This window comes from Pogonomyrmex barbatus, unplaced genomic scaffold, assembly GCF_055798465.1.
Source record: "Pogonomyrmex barbatus isolate J1 unplaced genomic scaffold, ASM5579846v1 scaffold21, whole genome shotgun sequence".
Taxonomy (NCBI): domain Eukaryota; kingdom Metazoa; phylum Arthropoda; class Insecta; order Hymenoptera; family Formicidae; genus Pogonomyrmex; species Pogonomyrmex barbatus.
Window position 1 is genome coordinate 3,036,432 of NW_028297118.1, and position 18,825 is coordinate 3,055,256.

Here is an 18,825-nt window from a genome sequence, read left to right on the forward strand (position 1 = left end):
GGCGCAAGTTACGCTTACGCAAGTTACGCCGCGTGTGACGGGATCCTTAAGTCGCAGATATTCTAGTGAATTTCTTCACATTTGTAATTTTCACTTCGTTTCAACATCACACAATTAATCCCTAGATTCAATAGTTACGAATAAATATCTAGATAGGATGTTTGTATAAAAAGTATCTAACTTCAGACGTGAAGGCACACCTGAAGCCAAGCATATAGTCGTTTATTGTACCAGCTATCACAATCTAGAAAAATCGAAACGCCATCCACATTGGATATCGAAAGCTTTGTTTGAGGCAATTTCACGATATTCCTGCGTTCTTCTACTTTTATTCGCGAATGTATGCTTCCTTTCCGATCAAGAGGCAAAAACGGTTTACCTTGGAAATTTAAAATCGATCGACAAGTGTGATTGGCGATTAACGTTAACATATAACAAAAAGGAGCTATTTTCGGTAAGTTTCGAAGATAATTTGCAATAGAATGCCATGCAATCGTGAAATCAATCGTCATATGATTACACGCTTCTATCCGCTCTTTGGTTTCGAACATTTTACATATCTATACACATCCAAAGCTTCAAGGATGAACAAACGTTTGAAGAAAAGTTTTATCCGTAGTCGCAAAAATTTATAAACACACCAAATACTGGCGCATTTTGAGCGAGTGACATTAAATTAATAACCATGGATCAAAAATATTTAATCTACATATTGTTTGTAAAAGTGTCTTCAAGGATTATAAGGTAGAAGCGATGGAAATAAGTATGTCGTTTTCAAGTCGAAATGCATTCATAGCAAAAAAAATGGATAAACATTTATGTAGATATGTGATTATGCAAAACTTTGTAATTTGCAGTTATTTCTTAGTTTTATCGCAAACTGTTTAAAGAATCTATTCTACTTGTCTATGCTTGTTTATCTTCGATCAATATTTATACTCCAACAGCCATTATAACCAAGAATTTTGAAATAATAATCTTATTTCCATAATTTTCAGCTTGATTGATCTCACTTATTGCTAAAATATATATTACCATTAATGTTCTCCTATATGCTTGCTCATATGAGATAAAATGAAAAGAATAAGGCTCTGTATATAACAGAAGAACAGGAATAAATATTAAATTTTAGAAATGAAAATTAGAAACAGATTTAAACGTAATGCAAAACAGACATAAATAAATATATAATTATATCTTATATTTATGTTCATTGTTATGTTTAATCTTTTCTTTATTTTCATTTCCAAAATTTAACAATATTTGTGTTCCTAATTTCTGTTTCTCTATTATGTGTAGAATCTAAGAAACCTTGTTCTCGAAGAGGCCTCATTCTCGAGAAATATGAAAATCTTACAGTATACATCATTATGTATTATAGATTTTCATATGAAAATACGATATTTAGATGTAGATTGAGATAGAATTTAGATATAGGTATAGATTAAAAAATGTTATGAATTAAATTTCTAAAATAAATTCCCATTATGAATTAAATTTCTAAACAAATTTAAAATTTCTATTCTAAATAAAAGCTATTCATTCTCCTGCTATTAAATTTCATAAAATATATAGTGACATTCTTGTTGATATTTTTCTTGATGATTCATGTTTGCTCTTATTAGAAAGAGAGTTAGAAATAGAGATTTAAATTTTTCAATATGTAGGAAATGTGCTTCAATCATAATCGAGGAATATTATTATGTTCTTTTATTGGTCAAAAGTATTTCTCCTTTCTAATTTTTTATGTTTAATTTTTTATTCCTTATTCACGTTTGTTGTGTTTGTTTAACCTTATAGTTAAGTACAAAATATAAGGTAATACTGAATAATAATTTTGAATTATGAATCATATCTGATAAGATCAAAAGAAATAGAATGAATAATTTACACAATATATAAATAAATTGCTTATGATTATATAATGAAATACATAATGTAATATTTTGCAACATCATATGATTTAATAAATTTATAATCTATATCACATGTGTGTGTGTGTGTGTGTGTGTGTGTGTGTGTGTGTGTGTGTGTGTGTGTGTGTGTGTGTGTGTGTGTAATTTTAATTACACATATGTGTATATATATATATATATATATATATATATTAAAATTAAATATATGTATTAAAATTTATTTATTTATCTTAATATTTATATAGTGATATGCTTGAAACTTGTCATGATATTTTTCTTAATTATTCATATTTACTTTCATTGAAATATAAATTATTGTTGAGACAATTATTTGTTGAGTCTGATTGCTAATTGCTGAATGCTAATGCGTTAAAAAATATTAATATTGAAAAAATTACAAGAACATTTTACATTTATTTTACACTCTAAAAAAGTAATGATAGATAAGCAATCATGATGATACCAAAATGACATATTTGAAGCATATTTGACAAAGATAATGTACGGAAAGATTCGCGCGAGCGAGGACATGTTTTCATAATGTCGCATAAAGTCCTTTGCCTCGATGTCATTCTCTGGCCAAATATATAAAACTGACGTCACGCTTCTCTATAAGAGCATAAGGACGCCCACTGGAATCGCTTCCGTCTCGTATGTTTTTCTCGCAAATGCATATGCTCTCAAATTGACAGATGTATTCGCGAACTCGTTTTCTCGCGTAATAAATCGGTCTTTTCAAGTTTGATCGATGGGAAGTTTGCTCGCTCGGTCAAAAAAGACCCGAAAGATCCTGTTTTACCGAAAAGGGGTGGAAATCTAGCTAGAAGAATTTGGGAATTTGTGAAATCTCGCGACGACGTTAAGAATAATTAGTTGGAACACGAAAGTTTTCATTGGTGTGCGATTTGCGTTTGTCGCGATGACGAGCACGCTGGTTACAATCTGAATGAGCGAGCGAGTGAACGAGTAAGTAAACGAGCAAGCGAAAAAGAGAGACAAAGAGAGAGAAACTTTACACGTGTGCGTAGGCAGCGTGCATAGGTAGACCAAAATTGAATCCCAAAGTGGAGTGAGTCACACGAGTGTACAGCTTCGTCCTATTCCTAGGTAAAAGCACATAATAAGCTTTTTATCTCGCATCGATTGGTGTCATACGTCGAGCATACGTCGAATTTTTTTTTTTTTTTGTTTTGTTTTTTTTCCCTTCGACTAAGGGTACACAATTTCATTTGGCGAAGAGCCAGTTATCGAGAGCAAAAGTAGTATCAAAGTAGCAGAAGATGACGAATGTCACCTGATGCTGAGAGGTCCTAAAGAGATGTTGTCATATGCAAGATGCGACGTAATGTTTAATTAAGTTTAATTAAAAGAAAAACTGTTCTGAAGTTATTTCATCTAAGACGATAATATATTTATAAGTATACCGAGACGAGGATGTGGACTTTTCTTTAAGTTTCTGACAAGACTGCTAATGCAAGACGGATATCTTCGTTGAAATTGAGATAGATTTCGGAATTTTCGTTAAAATAATAAGCAATAACAAGCAAAGTGTTTTAATATCAAACGTAGCGATTGCAGTTTTCTGAGGAGGAAAATAGCACGAGAACTAAAAGACATATCCGTGTGCAATGATTTGTTTGGATAGGACTAAATAAAATTTGTAATTAGTCAAGCAAAGGAAGGTTTGTCAGGATATTTATTCAAATGTTGTTTGTTGAGAAGAAACGGGGAAAAAGGGGATTTAAGAATATTAGAGTCTGAAAACGTTTACGTATAAAAAATGATAAATTTTTTAATAAATTCTTGAGTTGTAACAGTGCATCCTCCGTCTTTTTTCTCATTTAATTCGTTCGATTCATGAGCCTAATTAGACGTCATCGCCAGTGACACCTAATTGGACTAATTGGACGTCTATATGCAAAGTCGGTGAGTAGACAGCGGGCTGGTGATGACTCCGATCTTTGGGCGACTCTTGATATCGCAATGACCTCCACCTCTATATTTCCAACTATTTTCGATAGTCGGCTTGGCTAACTTTAGTGATTTCGTTGCTAGTCGCCTCCTCAGGCTCACACGCTTCAGTTTCCCATCGAGATTTCGCCGTTGCGTGTCGCGCATTCGTTATTAATAAAAAAAAAAAAAAAAAAAAAAAAAGAAAGAAAGAAAAGAAAAGAAAACAGTGACAGCGCGTGCGTATTTAAATTGTTATCGACACACTCGCGTCGCGAATGTAACAATGTACATTGCTGGTTAAAGTGTCGAGTAGTAAACATTAAGGAAAATGTTACGAGAATGTCATTGTCGCGTTATTGTTGCGGGAAAAAATGTGGCTTGCTCGAGAAAGCAGGGCGATAACATGAACCTCGAGTTTCCGATCGTACGTTATGTCTCTTTTTAACGTTGTGTCATAATCGATTCCGCACTTTAGTATAGACCAACTCTGTAACTCTTAATGACATGATGTCGTTAAAGGTTACAGACTAAGCTACCTACTGCCGTCGAATTCTCGTCAATTAATGCTCTCGCATTGTCCGACAGGTGGTTCCCAAAGTCCTGATTCATTTCTGAGCGTATCGAACAATGGTGGATTATTACAAAGTACTGGAAATACAGCGAAATTCCAGCAGTGTTGATATTAAAAAAGCGTAAGTCTCATTCTTTTATCTTTCATTTATCGCGCCCGTTTCATATATAGCACTACAAATGATTTAAAGCAAATTTCGAAATTTTACGAAATGATTCCTTAATCATGTTTTTGACAAACTCCGCTAACGCAATATCCGGCATATTTTCGTTTCACAGATATAGAAAGTTGGCATTAAAATGGCATCCAGACAAGAATCCGGATAATTTAGAAGAGGCAAATAAAAGATTCAAGGAAATCTCAGAAGCTTATGAAGTTTTGAGTGACGGTAACTATATGTACATTTTAAGAATGTAACAATCGTTTTGATCGAAGATGTTGCAATCTTCATCAGTAAGAAATGATTTTTCTATATAGCTATAAGACTATAAGTTTTCTAAGACATGTTGATATCCAATGCCTTAATTAAATTCTTATAAAGACCCCAATAGATTCCAATAACTTTGGTGATGTAAAATAAGAACATTTCATAAACATCTATGAAATGAATTAGCACGATTCAAACGCAAACTGTTTATTGTTTATGACATGAGAGTCGAAGATCAATCCTCTAGCTACGACACTAGCTAGTGAAAACTATACAAGTAGTCTAAGTATCAGATTTCTAGGATTAACATGTTTGAACTAAAAACCGCAGCTTTTTTATCCAAAACGTCAAACATAATAGAGATGCTCCTTTCAAAAATATAGATCGCAGATTATAGATTGTCAAGAAAGTCAAACAGACGAGTGTTATGAAAAATGTATGCGTATAGTTTGGCTTGTGTACGAAAAAGAGCGGGGCGATATAGAAAATCTTTCCAGATGTGAAGAGACGTACTTACGATCAACACTTGTATCAGAGGGCAGCATCAAAACCCGGCCGTGGATTCACCTTCCGGAGTTTCTTTGATTCTCCTTTCCAGCGATATTTCGGTATCACTTGAAAAACGATTTGCAGAGTGCTCAAAACATTGTGTAGTTTCTTCTTTTTCTATTTGCCTTAACAATGTATTATAAAATAATTTATCGTGTTTCTTCTTCTCTTTTGAAAAGATTCAAGGAATATTTGACACGATGAAGAGGCGAGATCGACGACTAGAATACGCATCTTCAAGTTGCAAATTGAGTTACAGTAGCAGGGTTACTTTATAAAAATTGTATTTCATAATCTAAAGATCTCTTTGATCAGAAGAATTTTGAGTAATCAAATATCAAATTGCAATGATTATTCGATACACACAATCGGAGAAAATTCACAACATTCTTTTTATTGTCACTATTAAATAGATAAAAAGATATGAGCGATCGAATATGCGTTGCAGTTAATCCCGCTTGTTATTCTATTGTCAGCGTGTGTTAACAGTTAATGCTAGCGAATTATAACTTGATTGAGAGTTACATTTTTGAGAAAAAATTCAATATGTCTTAGCCACGATTGCCATCTTAGATTAATATTCTATTGAAGATCAATTTTTCAAAGAAAAAAAGAAATGGGAATATTTGATCTATTATTATGTTAACAATTTCTTACGTTCACATATACAAAGTGGGGAAAAAATTCCAGATCTCTGAAATATCTCGATAACAAAACATTTTTAAGAAAAATGTTTCATTAATCACAAAATGTAAGGTTTCAAGAAACGCATCACGTAGCAAGAGAGTGCAACCTTGAATAGCGTTGTTAAGGTCAGGTAAAAATTACCTTGAAATTTTTTAATGAAAATTCCCATTCTTTATTGCACATTCTTGTAACTTATTTCGAGAGCTTTCCAAAACACTATAATTAAGTACTTTTTTTTAAAGGCCATAACGATTAATCAGTCGGAATTTTTTTTCCATTTACCAGGGTATTGGAGTTTTTAAATAAAAATCAAAGAGATGGCAACCATGGTTTTAGCATAAGCTAAACTAAGTTATATTTATATATATTTAAGTTGACATGAAAGTGATAGACGATAATATTTTGAACTAACTTTCCTCAAGTCTTGCAAAAGCCTCGCTTGTTGGATTTTGATTGAAAGAAGCAAAATTGCAATATGTATATACAGGATGTTTTTTGTAACTCGATCATTTCGAGATCATCAACATTTTTTTATATGTTATACATTTTCATTAATGTAATAATATAATTTATAAAAGAAACAAATTCAGTTATATATGTGTTATGTATGGTACGTTGACCCTAAGATAATCTTAAACATTAAAAAAATCACATTTAAATGTGATCTTATGTTTAACGTTATCTTAATGTTTAAGATTGTCTAAGGTGAACAAATCTTATATGTTGAATCTATTTTATGACTATATTATTATTTTATGAAAATAATAATATAGTCATAATATAGTCATAATTATGTTATTTTATTTTAAAAAAATGTTGATCTTGAAATCTTGTAAAATAACAATATTTAAAAAAGATCCATCATAATATCTCTTTGAAACAAACTTTTTTCTTTATATATTATTTCGTATCATTAAAAACAGAGATATTCTAAATGATCAAGTTACAGGAAATAATCCTATACAATAATTATAAGTCAATAAAAATAACAAATATTTTTCTTGGAAATTTTTAGAAAAGAAGAGACGCGTTTACGATCAGTATGGCAAGGAAGGTCTTCAAATGCCTGGAGGCAAACGACGCCATGGAGATGATTTCGATTCACACTTTGGAACATTCGTTTTTAGAGATCCTGAGGAAGTATTTAGAGAATTTTTCGATGGGATACCGTTTGAAGATTTATTTGCCGGTAATGTACATCTAGATAGAAAATATCTGTATGGTAAAAGACAAATGCTGCAAACATTGAATTTTACAGGTTTTCATGGCGGTGGTTCCCGGAGAGGTGCTGGAGGGAGACATGGTCATTCGACTAATAACAGTCTGAGTACTTCTTTCTTTGGACCCTTTGGATTCGGTTTTCGTTTGCCGTTTGATGATCTAATGGGAAATGCTAGTGCCGCAGGAAACTTTACCTCCTTTGGTACCTCCTTTACCAGTTTCGATGGAATGGGTGGAGGCGCTGCTGTAAAGCGTACTAGTACTTCGACTCGTTTCATTGATGGAAAGAAGATTACAACCAAAAAGTAAATCTTGACACAACGTACACTTAAATAAAATTTGATATACAGAGAGTGTCCGGAAACTCGCTTGCATTACTTCTCGAAATGATTCGGGATAAAAAACAAGTTATATAAATATGATAGATCCGGAAATGAGTTGTTTTCGAGTTACACGTCCACTTTTATATTTAAAAAAAAACTACAATTATTTAAAAGTAAATATAACTCAGAAATAGTTCATTTTTGGATCTATGTTTATATAGCTTTTTTTCTTTTTGGATTCCGAATCATTTCACGAAGTATGCGGGCAAGTTTTCTTGTATTTTTATATGACAATTATATGACACATCTTTTCTAATTGTCCCTTTTCTTGTATTTTTTTACAGAGTCTATGAAAATGGAAAAGAAACAATAATGTCTTATGAAAATGATGTACTGAAATCGAAGACAGTGAACGGCGTACCACAGTCAATAACGTACAGTTAAAACACATCTCATTCGCTCGATCTCTCCTTGGCAATTGAGAAATTCCTGTCGTCACGATTCAAACATCTGTAAATGAGTACCTTGTATCCGCGTTAATCCGTCTCTACACAGTTCCTCTTCTCAGTCCTTGTCCATTGTTTCGTCGAGAATGTAACAATTGATATACTTGTACTCTACACTTACTCATCGTATTATTCACCAAAATTGACAGCTGATAATAGTGAGATAGGCTCTCTAAGCCCGAGTGATCGGAGCATTAATAATTGGAATTTATATAAAACAAGAATGAATTGTCTTTTATGCAGACTTCGATTTTCCGTCATTTCGTTTGTTTGTGTGTGTATTAGGTTCGACGAAGCATCGACGAGTCGTCAAGTCTGTGAGAACATCCACGATAACACGATGGGTAGCCACAATTCAAACGCGATCCACAGCGACTATCTAAAAGCTAGCAGAATAAAGACGCATCATCATCCGCACACGAGTAAGAAGCACGATAGAAGTAAGAAGAAATAATTTACTTCGCTCTTGTCTCAAGTTCCTTGTATATCAAGTTGACTAGTGTGCGCTTCTGATGTACTTGACAAATTTGGTTCCAAGGGTAAATTTTCATCTTATCAATATTATTCCACTATCCATTATTACTTGACAAAAATCCATAAATTGATAAGCAAAAAGAATGTCGCTAATCTATGTACGAATTAAGAAGGAAAGAATAACATACTATATAGACGATCATAATTGATTCACGCGATTTGTAAACAATAAAATTTATTTAAAGAAAAGAATACAATTTGTCGGCTTTTAGTTTTAAAAGTGAAGCGGCTTGTCGTTCAATCGTTTAGCTTTGTGAAAACAAGCTGTTTGAATTTAGTTAGATATCGTGATAACGTATCGCTTACGCCACGAATTGAGACTAATTTACAAATAACATCTGTCTCCTAGTTATATGACGTAACCGATGCCGTTTGCAAACTTTAGTCTCGGTTATCGTTACAGAACTCGTTAAGTTACAGAACTGACACAAAACTTGTAATTTCTTAAAATTATTTCATGCGATTAATAGCATATCAGTTAATAGCATAATTTATTTTCATCCCTGCGTATGTTTATCATCGTTGATTCTAGCGTTATTTACCGATTTAAGTTTTAGTTAAATATGCACAAGCACATACCGTTGAGAAACTGTTAGAAGAACCATTTTCGATCGTATTTCCTTCGATTAGCTATTTACATATGTGTATATAATAATAAGAAAAAAAAACGTTATAGAAATACATTATTAATATACATTATCTTGAGAGTATGAATCTTCAATATGGAACTGAATAGTATGGGATTACAACAAACGGCAGAGATGAAATTGCTGTTTATATATAAAGAGGGAAAATCAATTGCTACAGAAATATATATATGCGAGTAGTGTTTTTATACTGATTAATAATCGTGTAAATACAAGATTTATAAACGAAACAAAGAAAGTGCATGTAGTGTTACTACTAAATAATAGAAAATCAGTATTGTTACTATATCTATATGCGGTACACGATCATTCATATAGGCGTAATGTGTCATATTTCGGATGCTTCCCATCAATAGTGAAAAAGTGTTTTATAAACAATTGGACGCGATTACATGCAAATATTTATATGCACGTATACACATGATAATGAGCCAACTATTTTCCGATTGAAGCGATTAATTCCTCTACTTTAGCTATGTATTTCTCTTTTGCCGTTTCTTGTCCCATGCTCTTTTTACCATTCCAAGCATCCCATTTTGCTTTTCCTTTGAAATCCAACATTCCTGGCCTCTCTAGAAGAAAGATTACAGATTATATTATTTGTACACATACATATGATGAGTAATGAGCTGTCCATAAAAATGTACCTGTGTTACAATCACCGACGATAGCTTGCTTATACAGAGCATACAATTCGAGTAAGTCTTCATCTTCTGGTTGTGCAGCCAATTCTCTTACTGCTGTAGCTGCATTGTTAAATCTCTGAGAAGAGAGATACGTTTTTATGATCACTTGATAACAAGAAAGATTTTTTTAATTTTTATTTCGTAAAAAGTTGTTAAATCTAATAGAAATTATAATTTAATCTATTGGAATACAATAGCGTAAAACTAATGTATCATTATATAATTCAATGCTAATTTCAAGTAAAAAATTCTTTCAATATTTTTATTTTTTTTTATCTGTAAGGAGAGTAGTAAATTAATAATATGTAGATCATATAAAATATATTAATTATCAAATTCATACTGATTATTTAATTATTACATTTGTATAGGGATATACATAAAAAATTTATACAAAAATTGATTATTAAACATACAAATATGCCAAACTTTGTTAAAATTATAAAACAATATTATATACACATACGTGCGCGCGCGTGGTGTGTGTGTGTGTGTGTGTGTGTGTGTGTGTGTATAATACAGTTATGTATTATATAAAAAAATTATCTCATTTTATGTTTACACAATAATTTAAGATGGATATAATAAAATAAATTTTATATATAAATAAATATATATGTATGTATAAATTTATTTTTACTAGGTATAAGATCATTGTAATAAATATTAAATATGAAATTTTATATGAAATTTTTTTTATATCTATAATATAAACATTATCAATTTCAAAGTTTGGCATATTATATTTTATGATTATTTTCTTGCTTAAATTTATTTATATCTATTATATAAATATACAAATTGATTGTTCCAATATTACAATTTAAAATGTTAGGATGAATGAATCACCAGATTTGAATAATCAATATATTTTAGATGACAAAATTATTCTTCAAATTTTTATAAATATGCATATGTGATGTATCAGATAGCATAATTTTGCTAAAATAACTTAATTTACACTAAACTTAATAGAGAACTTTATATATAATTATAAAAATATCCACTTCCAATTTGCAGAGTATTTTCCTTTTCTTATCGACTCATCATTAATTCTTAATTTCTTCTAGATTAATAAATTTGTTTAAAAAAATGTATATTACGAAACATTTTAGTATATTGTCTTTTTGAAATAATTTCGAAAATTATAATCATTCAAATACACAATCGATTGTACTGATATGAAGACAAAAATAATTAATATAGACATTACTTCAGCTTCAGCTACAGACAACTTCATGACTTCACTAAACTTAAACTAATAATTACTAATTTCATTTCTTGCTCTAACTTTAATATTTTGAAAACAAAAATGCGAATTTCACATATTCTATTTTTGCGTATAATGTAACATAATCTAAATTATGATAATAATTTTGTTAGAATTAAATTTGCTTATTTATTCTTACCTCATCCAGCGACATAATAAACAATATTAGTTTAGAGTTTTGGACACAAAGTTATGACGACAATGATGTCAGAAAAAAATTGTATGTGGGAGAGATACGGTTATAGGTTATGACACTCGTTAACGGATGCCGCACTAAGAAACTACGTACGTGGCCATATACATAGCATACGTGGTTCTCTAGTTCAACTTAAAGCAACGATTAATTTTTTATTGTGAAGATTACTGGCTTTTCTTGTAATTTAGAACACATCGATAAATTGGCGAATAAAGTTCGACGTCTTTACTATGAGAAAATATTTCATTTAAAAATAAACATATATCTTCATTGCAAATCTTTATGGGAAATAAGGATCTTCTCTTTTTTTATTTACAATAAGATTATTTTAATAAAATTCCAGTTTTCTGTCTAAACATTATATAGTAGTATTATAAAATACTTATAATAAATTACTCATAATAAATTACTATAAAATACTTTAATAAATACTTATTAAAATATGCTAATTTAATGTTGTTACAATGTTAATTATGAAATAATTTAATTATTTTATAATAATTCAATACTATTTGAAAGTTATAGATATTTTAATATGTTCTCTAACAGATTAATATTTTAAAAATAATTAATAAACTATGAACTGTTTGGTAAACAATGTGTCATATACATATACACGGATAGAGATTGATCGTCTCTCTTTATCTAGTCTCTTTATCTACTCTCTTTATCTGTTATTCCTGCATACAGCATGGAACAAAACCACAAAATCATGGACATAGCACGAATGAGAACCACACAATCACGGATATTACCTACAGAATCATGGACATTGATTATATAGTTTAATGTCCACGTTTTTGTGGACATAGAGGCGCTTCAAAATAGAGTGCAGCTAAATCGCGATCATGTCCGCTCTCAGGCTTCTCTCTCTGCGTTCCAATCAGTGGTGCAAACTTGTGCTCGAACACGCTGGCGATTTTCCCCCAGTGTCGCAAACTTGTGCCCGAGCACGCTGGCGATTTTCCTCCTCCACTTGCGCACCAGAGACGCTCCATCTAGTGCGTGCCTGCGCAAGCGCGCGCACTGTTTTCTTCCCTCCACTTGCTCCGTCTATCCGTGAGCTTACGCGCGCTTGCGCAGACACACAGTAGACGGAGCGTCTCTGGTGCGCAAGTGGAGGAGGAAAATCACCAGCGTGCTCGAGCACAAGTTTGCACCACTGGTTTCGTTATTCACTGCCAGTACTGAAAATATAGTTCAAGTCACGTATATTATAGATTTTCACTTACAGTGAATATCGGAACGCAGCTACACAGTGCCAGTGGCACTGGCAATGAGTATTGGAGTATTTTGAGTGCAGTGTAATTTAAAAAAAGTTAAATGAAATAAAACAATAATCTAAAAAGAACATTTATATTAAAAGAGAAAAAGAAATTTATCGAATAACAAATATTTACATTACATTATCTGTATTTAATGGGTCCGCCAAAGCGCTTCAAGAAAGATAATAGTACATAACCTATACATTATATTCTGCTTGTCGAATTTTTTTATTTTATTTGTTTACAATTACATGCTTTAGTTTTGTATTAAAATTAAATTATATACTTGATAAAGATGAAGAGCATGTAAGGCTTAGCTGGATCTTCATGCTTAAAAATTTTCGTTTATTGAACAATAAATTTTTATAAACAGAATAAACAGAAATTTTTAAGCAAGAAGATCCAGCTAGGCTTTACATGCCCTTCATCTTTATCAATTTTATTAAACTTGGCTAGGTTTATTTGTTTATTAAATTACATATATATATATATATATATATATATATAAAGAATAGTTATGCTTTATATATTCAATTTATATTTACTATTACATTTACTGATGAAGGTAAATGGAAGAAGCGTAAGGATGATTATGATGAATACAATGATGACGATTCAATAGATAGCAATGAGACAGACGGTGTACCAGATGCGGCAAAAAATGATGTAGAAAAACAAGATGATTGTGCAATTGAGGATGAATTTGGAGCAAAAGATTATCGCTTGCAAATGATTTTAAAACCAGATTGTGCATCTAGACCATTATGGGTGGTAAGAATCTTTTGATTTCTAAAATTTTATACAAATTTTATAAAAAGTATTAAATTTGTTCTACAAGGTATCAAATTTATTCCAAAATAATATTTTTCTTTATTTTTGATAGGCGCCAAATGGACATATCTTTTTGGAATCTTTTTCTCCAGTGTATAAACATGCTCATGATTTTTTAATAGCTATATCGGAGCCTGTATGCCGACCAGAACATATTCATGAAGTAAGATTAAAGATTTAATTGATAAAAAAGACTCTAAATTACATTGAAACTTGAATAATAATATGTGTAATACACACAAACACACACACACACATCACGCACACGCACGTGTATGTATGCGCGCGCGTGTGTGTGTGTATGTAACAATGTGTGTATAAAACAGTGTATATATGATATTTTTATTTTTTAGTACAAACTAACTGCATATTCACTCTATGCTGCTGTTAGTGTAGGTCTACAAACACAAGATATAATAGAATATTTAAAGAGATTGAGTAAAACTAGTATTCCTGATGGTATAATCGAATTTATAAAACTGTGTACATTATCCTATGGAAAAGTGAGCAATTTTTATAAATTTTACATGATATTAAAAATGAGTTTAATAAGATAATGCATCTTATAGGTTAAACTTGTTTTGAAACATAATAAATATTTTATTGAATCTCCATTTCCCGAAGTACTGCAAAGGTTATTAAAGGATCCAGTAATTCAAGAATGTCGATTGAGGAAACTCGTGGAAGATACAGAAACTGATGATGTTATTACAAATATTCAAACAAAGACAAAAGTTCCTCAAGTATGTTGAAGTACTTATATCAATAATTCATAAAAAAATTGTAATTATGTAATATATGTTTATTTTTTTATGTTGTGAAATTTAGTTTGGAACAAAATCACTTGCGAATACATCTGTACCTAGTAAGACAAATTCAGAGACTGAATCTGACCAAATATCAACAGAAACAGCTATCATTCCAGAAGATATAACTGCTTTTTATAACAAAATTGATAAAGAAGATGAAGATGAGGAAGAAGATCAAGAACTGAAAACAGTTAGTTTTGAAGTGAATCAGGTATATATATCTGTTTTGATATATTTAATATATTTAATTTTTTACATTTGTTTGCACAAAATACAATATAAGGTATTCATATTAAAACTGCATATTGTTATGGTGAAAAGGAGAAAATTGAAGTTATACAAAAACGATGCATTGAACTGGAGCATCCTTTATTGGCGGAATATGATTTTCGCAATGATAGTATCAATCCAGATATAAAGTAAGTAAATGAATGAAAAGGAGCGAATATTGAGTACTAACAAAATAATTAACGAAATAATTACACAAATAATAAGTAACAAAATAATTATACAAATTAAACAAATAAAAAGTTAAATGTCTCGTAATATCTCATTAGTATAGATTTGAAGCCATCAGCTGTATTAAGACCTTATCAAGAAAAAAGTTTGCGGAAAATGTTTGGTAATGGACGAGCTAGATCTGGGGTAATAGTTTTACCCTGCGGTATGTTTAATTCTATTTAATTCTGTTAAATATGACAAAACAGTTTAAGCAGTTAGAATAATCGAGCATCATGCAAGTTTTGCATTTTGAATCTTCTTAAGTGCAGGTGCTGGTAAAAGTTTAGTTGGAGTAACAGCTTGTTGTACAGTACGTAAACGCGCTTTAGTCCTATGTAATTCTGGTGTATCCGTGGAACAATGGAAACAGCAATTTAAGATGTGGTCTACTGCCGATGATTCAATGATTTGTCGTTTTACCAGCGAAGCAAAAGATAAACCTATGGGCTGTGGAATATTGATAACTACATATTCCATGATTACACATACTCAAAAACGTTCATGGGAAGCTGAGCAAACAATGCGTTGGCTTCAAGAACAGGAATGGGGTATTATGGTCTTGGATGGTAAATTTTATTATTCATAAGTTATTTAACAAAATAATATTTGTTTTTCTATAATAAGCGTAATTTTTATTTAGAGGTGCATACTATTCCTGCGAAAATGTTCCGTAGAGTATTAACGATTGTCCAGTCTCACTGTAAGTTGGGGTTAACAGCTACGCTTTTGCGAGAGGATGATAAAATTGCCGATTTAAATTTTTTAATTGGTCCTAAGTTATATGAGGCTAACTGGTTGGAATTGCAAAAAAGAGGATTTATTGCAAGAGTACAATGTGCAGAAGTTTGGTGTCCTATGACACCAGAATTTTATAGAGAATATCTTACTTGCAAGATGAGCAGAAAATTGGTTAGTTTTTCGTAATTCGAAATTATATCAATTTATATTATCTTAAAATATGATATATCTTTATATGTTACATTTTTACATGCTATTTATATGTTTATATCTTTATATGTTACAGTTATTGTATGTGATGAATCCAAATAAATTTCGTTGTTGTCAATATTTAATTCGATATCACGAAAGGCGTGGTGATAAAACAATCGTCTTTTCTGATAATGTATTTGCATTAAAACATTATGCTATTAAGATGAATAAGCCATATATTTATGGTCCTACTAGTCAAGTAAATATCAGCACCAATCATACGATAATAATAATTTACAGGCTATACTTACAAAATTATGTCTTATAAACATAATTTTTTTGTAATAGCAATTTGTTTTTTTTTTTTCAGAGCGAAAGAATACAAATTTTACAAAATTTTAAATTTAATATGAAAGTCAATACAATATTTGTCAGTAAAGTAGCAGATACTTCTTTTGATTTACCAGAGGCTAATGTTTTGATTCAAATTTCATCCCATGGTGGATCTAGGCGACAAGAAGCCCAACGATTAGGACGCATTCTTAGAGCTAAGAAAGGTATAATTTATTTATTATGTTAAACATAAATTATTATAATTAAAAATTACTATATTTTTTTATTATATAGGTGCAATCGCAGAAGAATATAATGCATTCTTTTATACACTTGTATCACAAGATACAATGGAAATGAATTACTCGAGAAAGCGACAACGGTTTCTTGTAAATCAAGGTTATGCTTATAAAGTTATTACAAAACTTGCAGGCATGGATGAGGTAAATATAAGGCGCGATCCACTTGGTGCTACAAATGCTTCAAAGTATTTATAGCAGCAAGGATTGCACACATAATCGATAAAATAATTTGATAAAATATTTCTTTTTTTTCTTCTTTAAACTTGCTAAACAGCATTATTTAAGATATAGAAAAAAAAATTGAGATATAGGCAAATATACCAATGAGTTTGAAAAATATATCAGATAATAAGATATTCTGATATCAGAATAAGATATTCTGTATGTTTGCATGCGTGTGCGTGCGTGCGTTCATATGTGCGCGTATATGTTTTTTTTTTTTATAACAATATGAACCTATAAGATAAAGTTATTATCATCGCTTTCCTTAGGAGCCAGATTTAATGTATGGAAATCGAGAGGAACAGGGTCATTTATTGCAGCAAGTATTAACAGCTAGTGACACAGATGCTGATGAAGAAAGAATACCTGGTGAAGGACCAAGACCAGTGAGTAACATGAGTACAAAGCATGATCTATATAGAGATATATACGAGGTCTATCCCAAAAGTATCCGACCTCTGCGAATGTCTTTGTTTTTGGATATTCTTCTGGAAAACAGGCATTCAGTATTTAGGGGAGGAGTATCCTTAAGATAATATATTTAGTAACATACAATAATATATTTCATTGCAACTAAATGTTTCTTACCAAAATATCTTAAATTTTTTCTCAGATTGTTCGCAAAGCCGGTACTATGACATCAATGTCAGGAGCGGACGATGCTATTTACTATGAATACAAAAAAGCTCCTGGTTCCTCAACAGCAAATAAACATCCCCTGTTTAAAAAATTTAGAACATAATTAGCTTCATTAAAATGATTTTCTTAATATTTATAAATATAAATAAAATATGTCTTTTTTATATTATGAAGTTGTTTGTATCCTATATATCGTTCATAATTATTTAAAGATTATTGTCTGTTAATTTTTTGAATTTTCGAAATAAACGTCTTTTCATTAGACGAGTTTATTTCAAATTGCTTGAACGGAGCATGGTAAAAGTCGGGACACACAGAAAAACTTAAGCTTGTTCTACAATACGTCGCATGTCTAGTCGCAAGCCACAAGAATTGACCAATCACAGACGAATGTGGGGAGAATACTTGATTGTGATTGGCCCATTCTTACGACATACGACGCATCGTAGAACAGATCTGAGAGGCAGTGATGCGAACTTGTACCCGAGCACAATGACGATTTTTCCCCTCCACTTACGCAAAAGAGACGCTCCGTGTGCCTGCGCAAGCGCACGTAAGCTCACGGATAAACGTCTCTGGTGCGCAAGTGGAGGGGGAAAATCACCAGTATGCTCGGGCACAAGCTCTCATTGGACATCATTCGTCGCGTTCATTGTGCGAGAGGGGGTACGTTGGCTTCACTTTTCCATGGATTAAACAGTTGCCAATGGAAAGCATCTACTGCAGCCGTGTTCCGATATACAGTATTGAAAATCTACAGTACACGTAACATAAATATAGATATCTTCAGTGCTGACAATATATCAGCGCATGGTCTGTATGATATATGTCATGTGAACTATAGATTTTCAATACTAGCAGTGAATTTTGGAACATAGTTCTGGTCTTCTTACATCACGCCAATGTATGTATGTACGTGTCAGCGTAGAAAAGAAAAATAGAAGGAATGACAATCACCGCGCGCGTCATGTCGGACAGTGTCGGGAGAGATTTGTCCGTATTTGTAAACCGATCGTTTTGCAGATCCCATTTTACCTAACTTTACCTTTCGAAAATTTCTCTCGCTCTTTGTCTCTCGCTCTTTCTTATTTCTCGATTCGCGATAAGAAGAGACGCGATGAGTAATGAATCGAGGCAGGTTTATGATTCATACGCTTCGATGAGAGCCGGTTATCGGAAGATATGATAGTGCGCGAATCGCTGGAGTATCAATACAAAGGAAGTGTCAATTGTGCAAAGTGCGTTTATAGAGATAAATAAATAAATTCTGGATAACTCGATAATAACTCGGCGAATCGATAATTACGCGCTCTCATCGCCTGTCGCCTCGTTACCGTCCCTGTCATTGTCGAGATTGTGGTTAAGTGTTTCGCGTAAGTTATCGAGCTCATCGATGATGATAATAATATCGACAATGATGACGCGATCCGATGACGATGTAAACAATATAAGCGCTTTGCTCGCTTTTCGACGGAAGGAGGAATCTTGTCGCGAAGAATCGAATTGC

General features: G+C 31.6%; 3 protein-coding genes across 7 annotated transcripts; 2 read left to right on the plus strand and 1 right to left on the minus strand.

Moving 5' to 3' along the window:
• The first annotated feature begins 170 nt into the window (after nt 1–170).
• On the plus strand, nt 171–9,386 carry LOC105424126 (dnaJ homolog subfamily B member 6-B). 4 transcript variants are annotated; one of them, XR_967493.2, is made up of 8 exons: nt 171–454; nt 4,455–4,561; nt 4,719–4,828; nt 5,365–5,475; nt 7,119–7,292; nt 7,362–7,629; nt 7,992–8,159; nt 8,439–8,555. XR_967493.2 is itself a non-coding variant. In XM_011634187.2 (8 exons), exons 2-8 carry the CDS (start codon nt 4,497–4,499, stop codon nt 8,605–8,607), a joined length of 987 nt encoding a protein of 328 aa, XP_011632489.2. In that variant the 5' UTR covers nt 172–454; nt 4,455–4,496; the 3' UTR covers nt 8,608–9,386. The 4 variants fall into 4 exon arrangements, 3 of the variants coding, with proteins under 3 accessions (XP_011632489.2, XP_011632491.2, XP_011632490.2); XM_011634187.2 differs by having other exon boundaries at nt 172–454; nt 7,992–8,081; nt 8,439–9,386; XM_011634188.3 differs by lacking the exon at nt 171–454 and adding an exon at nt 4,096–4,293 and having other exon boundaries at nt 7,992–8,081; nt 8,439–9,386.
• Nucleotides 9,387–9,501: 115 nt separating this feature from the next.
• Nucleotides 9,502–11,720, minus strand: Acbp1 (Acyl-CoA binding protein 1). The gene is made up of 3 exons (XM_011634186.2): nt 11,430–11,720; nt 9,982–10,096; nt 9,502–9,906 (listed from the first exon to the last, which is right to left on the minus strand). The coding sequence occupies exons 1-3, from the start codon at nt 11,442–11,444 to the stop codon at nt 9,770–9,772; spliced, it is 267 nt and encodes an 88-aa protein (XP_011632488.2). The 5' UTR covers nt 11,445–11,720; the 3' UTR covers nt 9,502–9,769.
• Nucleotides 11,721–12,713: 993 nt separating this feature from the next.
• hay (ATP-dependent DNA helicase hay) lies at nt 12,714–17,487 on the plus strand. 2 transcript variants are annotated; one of them, XM_089078205.1, is made up of 15 exons: nt 12,714–12,939; nt 13,317–13,522; nt 13,635–13,745; nt 13,936–14,085; nt 14,152–14,325; nt 14,411–14,602; nt 14,713–14,810; nt 14,949–15,055; nt 15,162–15,458; nt 15,533–15,801; nt 15,917–16,081; nt 16,193–16,379; nt 16,450–16,598; nt 16,949–17,065; nt 17,293–17,487. In XM_089078205.1, the coding sequence occupies exons 1-15, from the start codon at nt 12,906–12,908 to the stop codon at nt 17,419–17,421; spliced, it is 2,385 nt and encodes a 794-aa protein (XP_088934331.1). In that variant the 5' UTR covers nt 12,714–12,905; the 3' UTR covers nt 17,422–17,487. The 2 variants fall into 2 exon arrangements, with proteins under 2 accessions (XP_088934331.1, XP_088934332.1); XM_089078206.1 differs by having other exon boundaries at nt 16,450–16,554.
• The last annotated feature ends 1,338 nt before the right edge of the window (nt 17,488–18,825 follow it).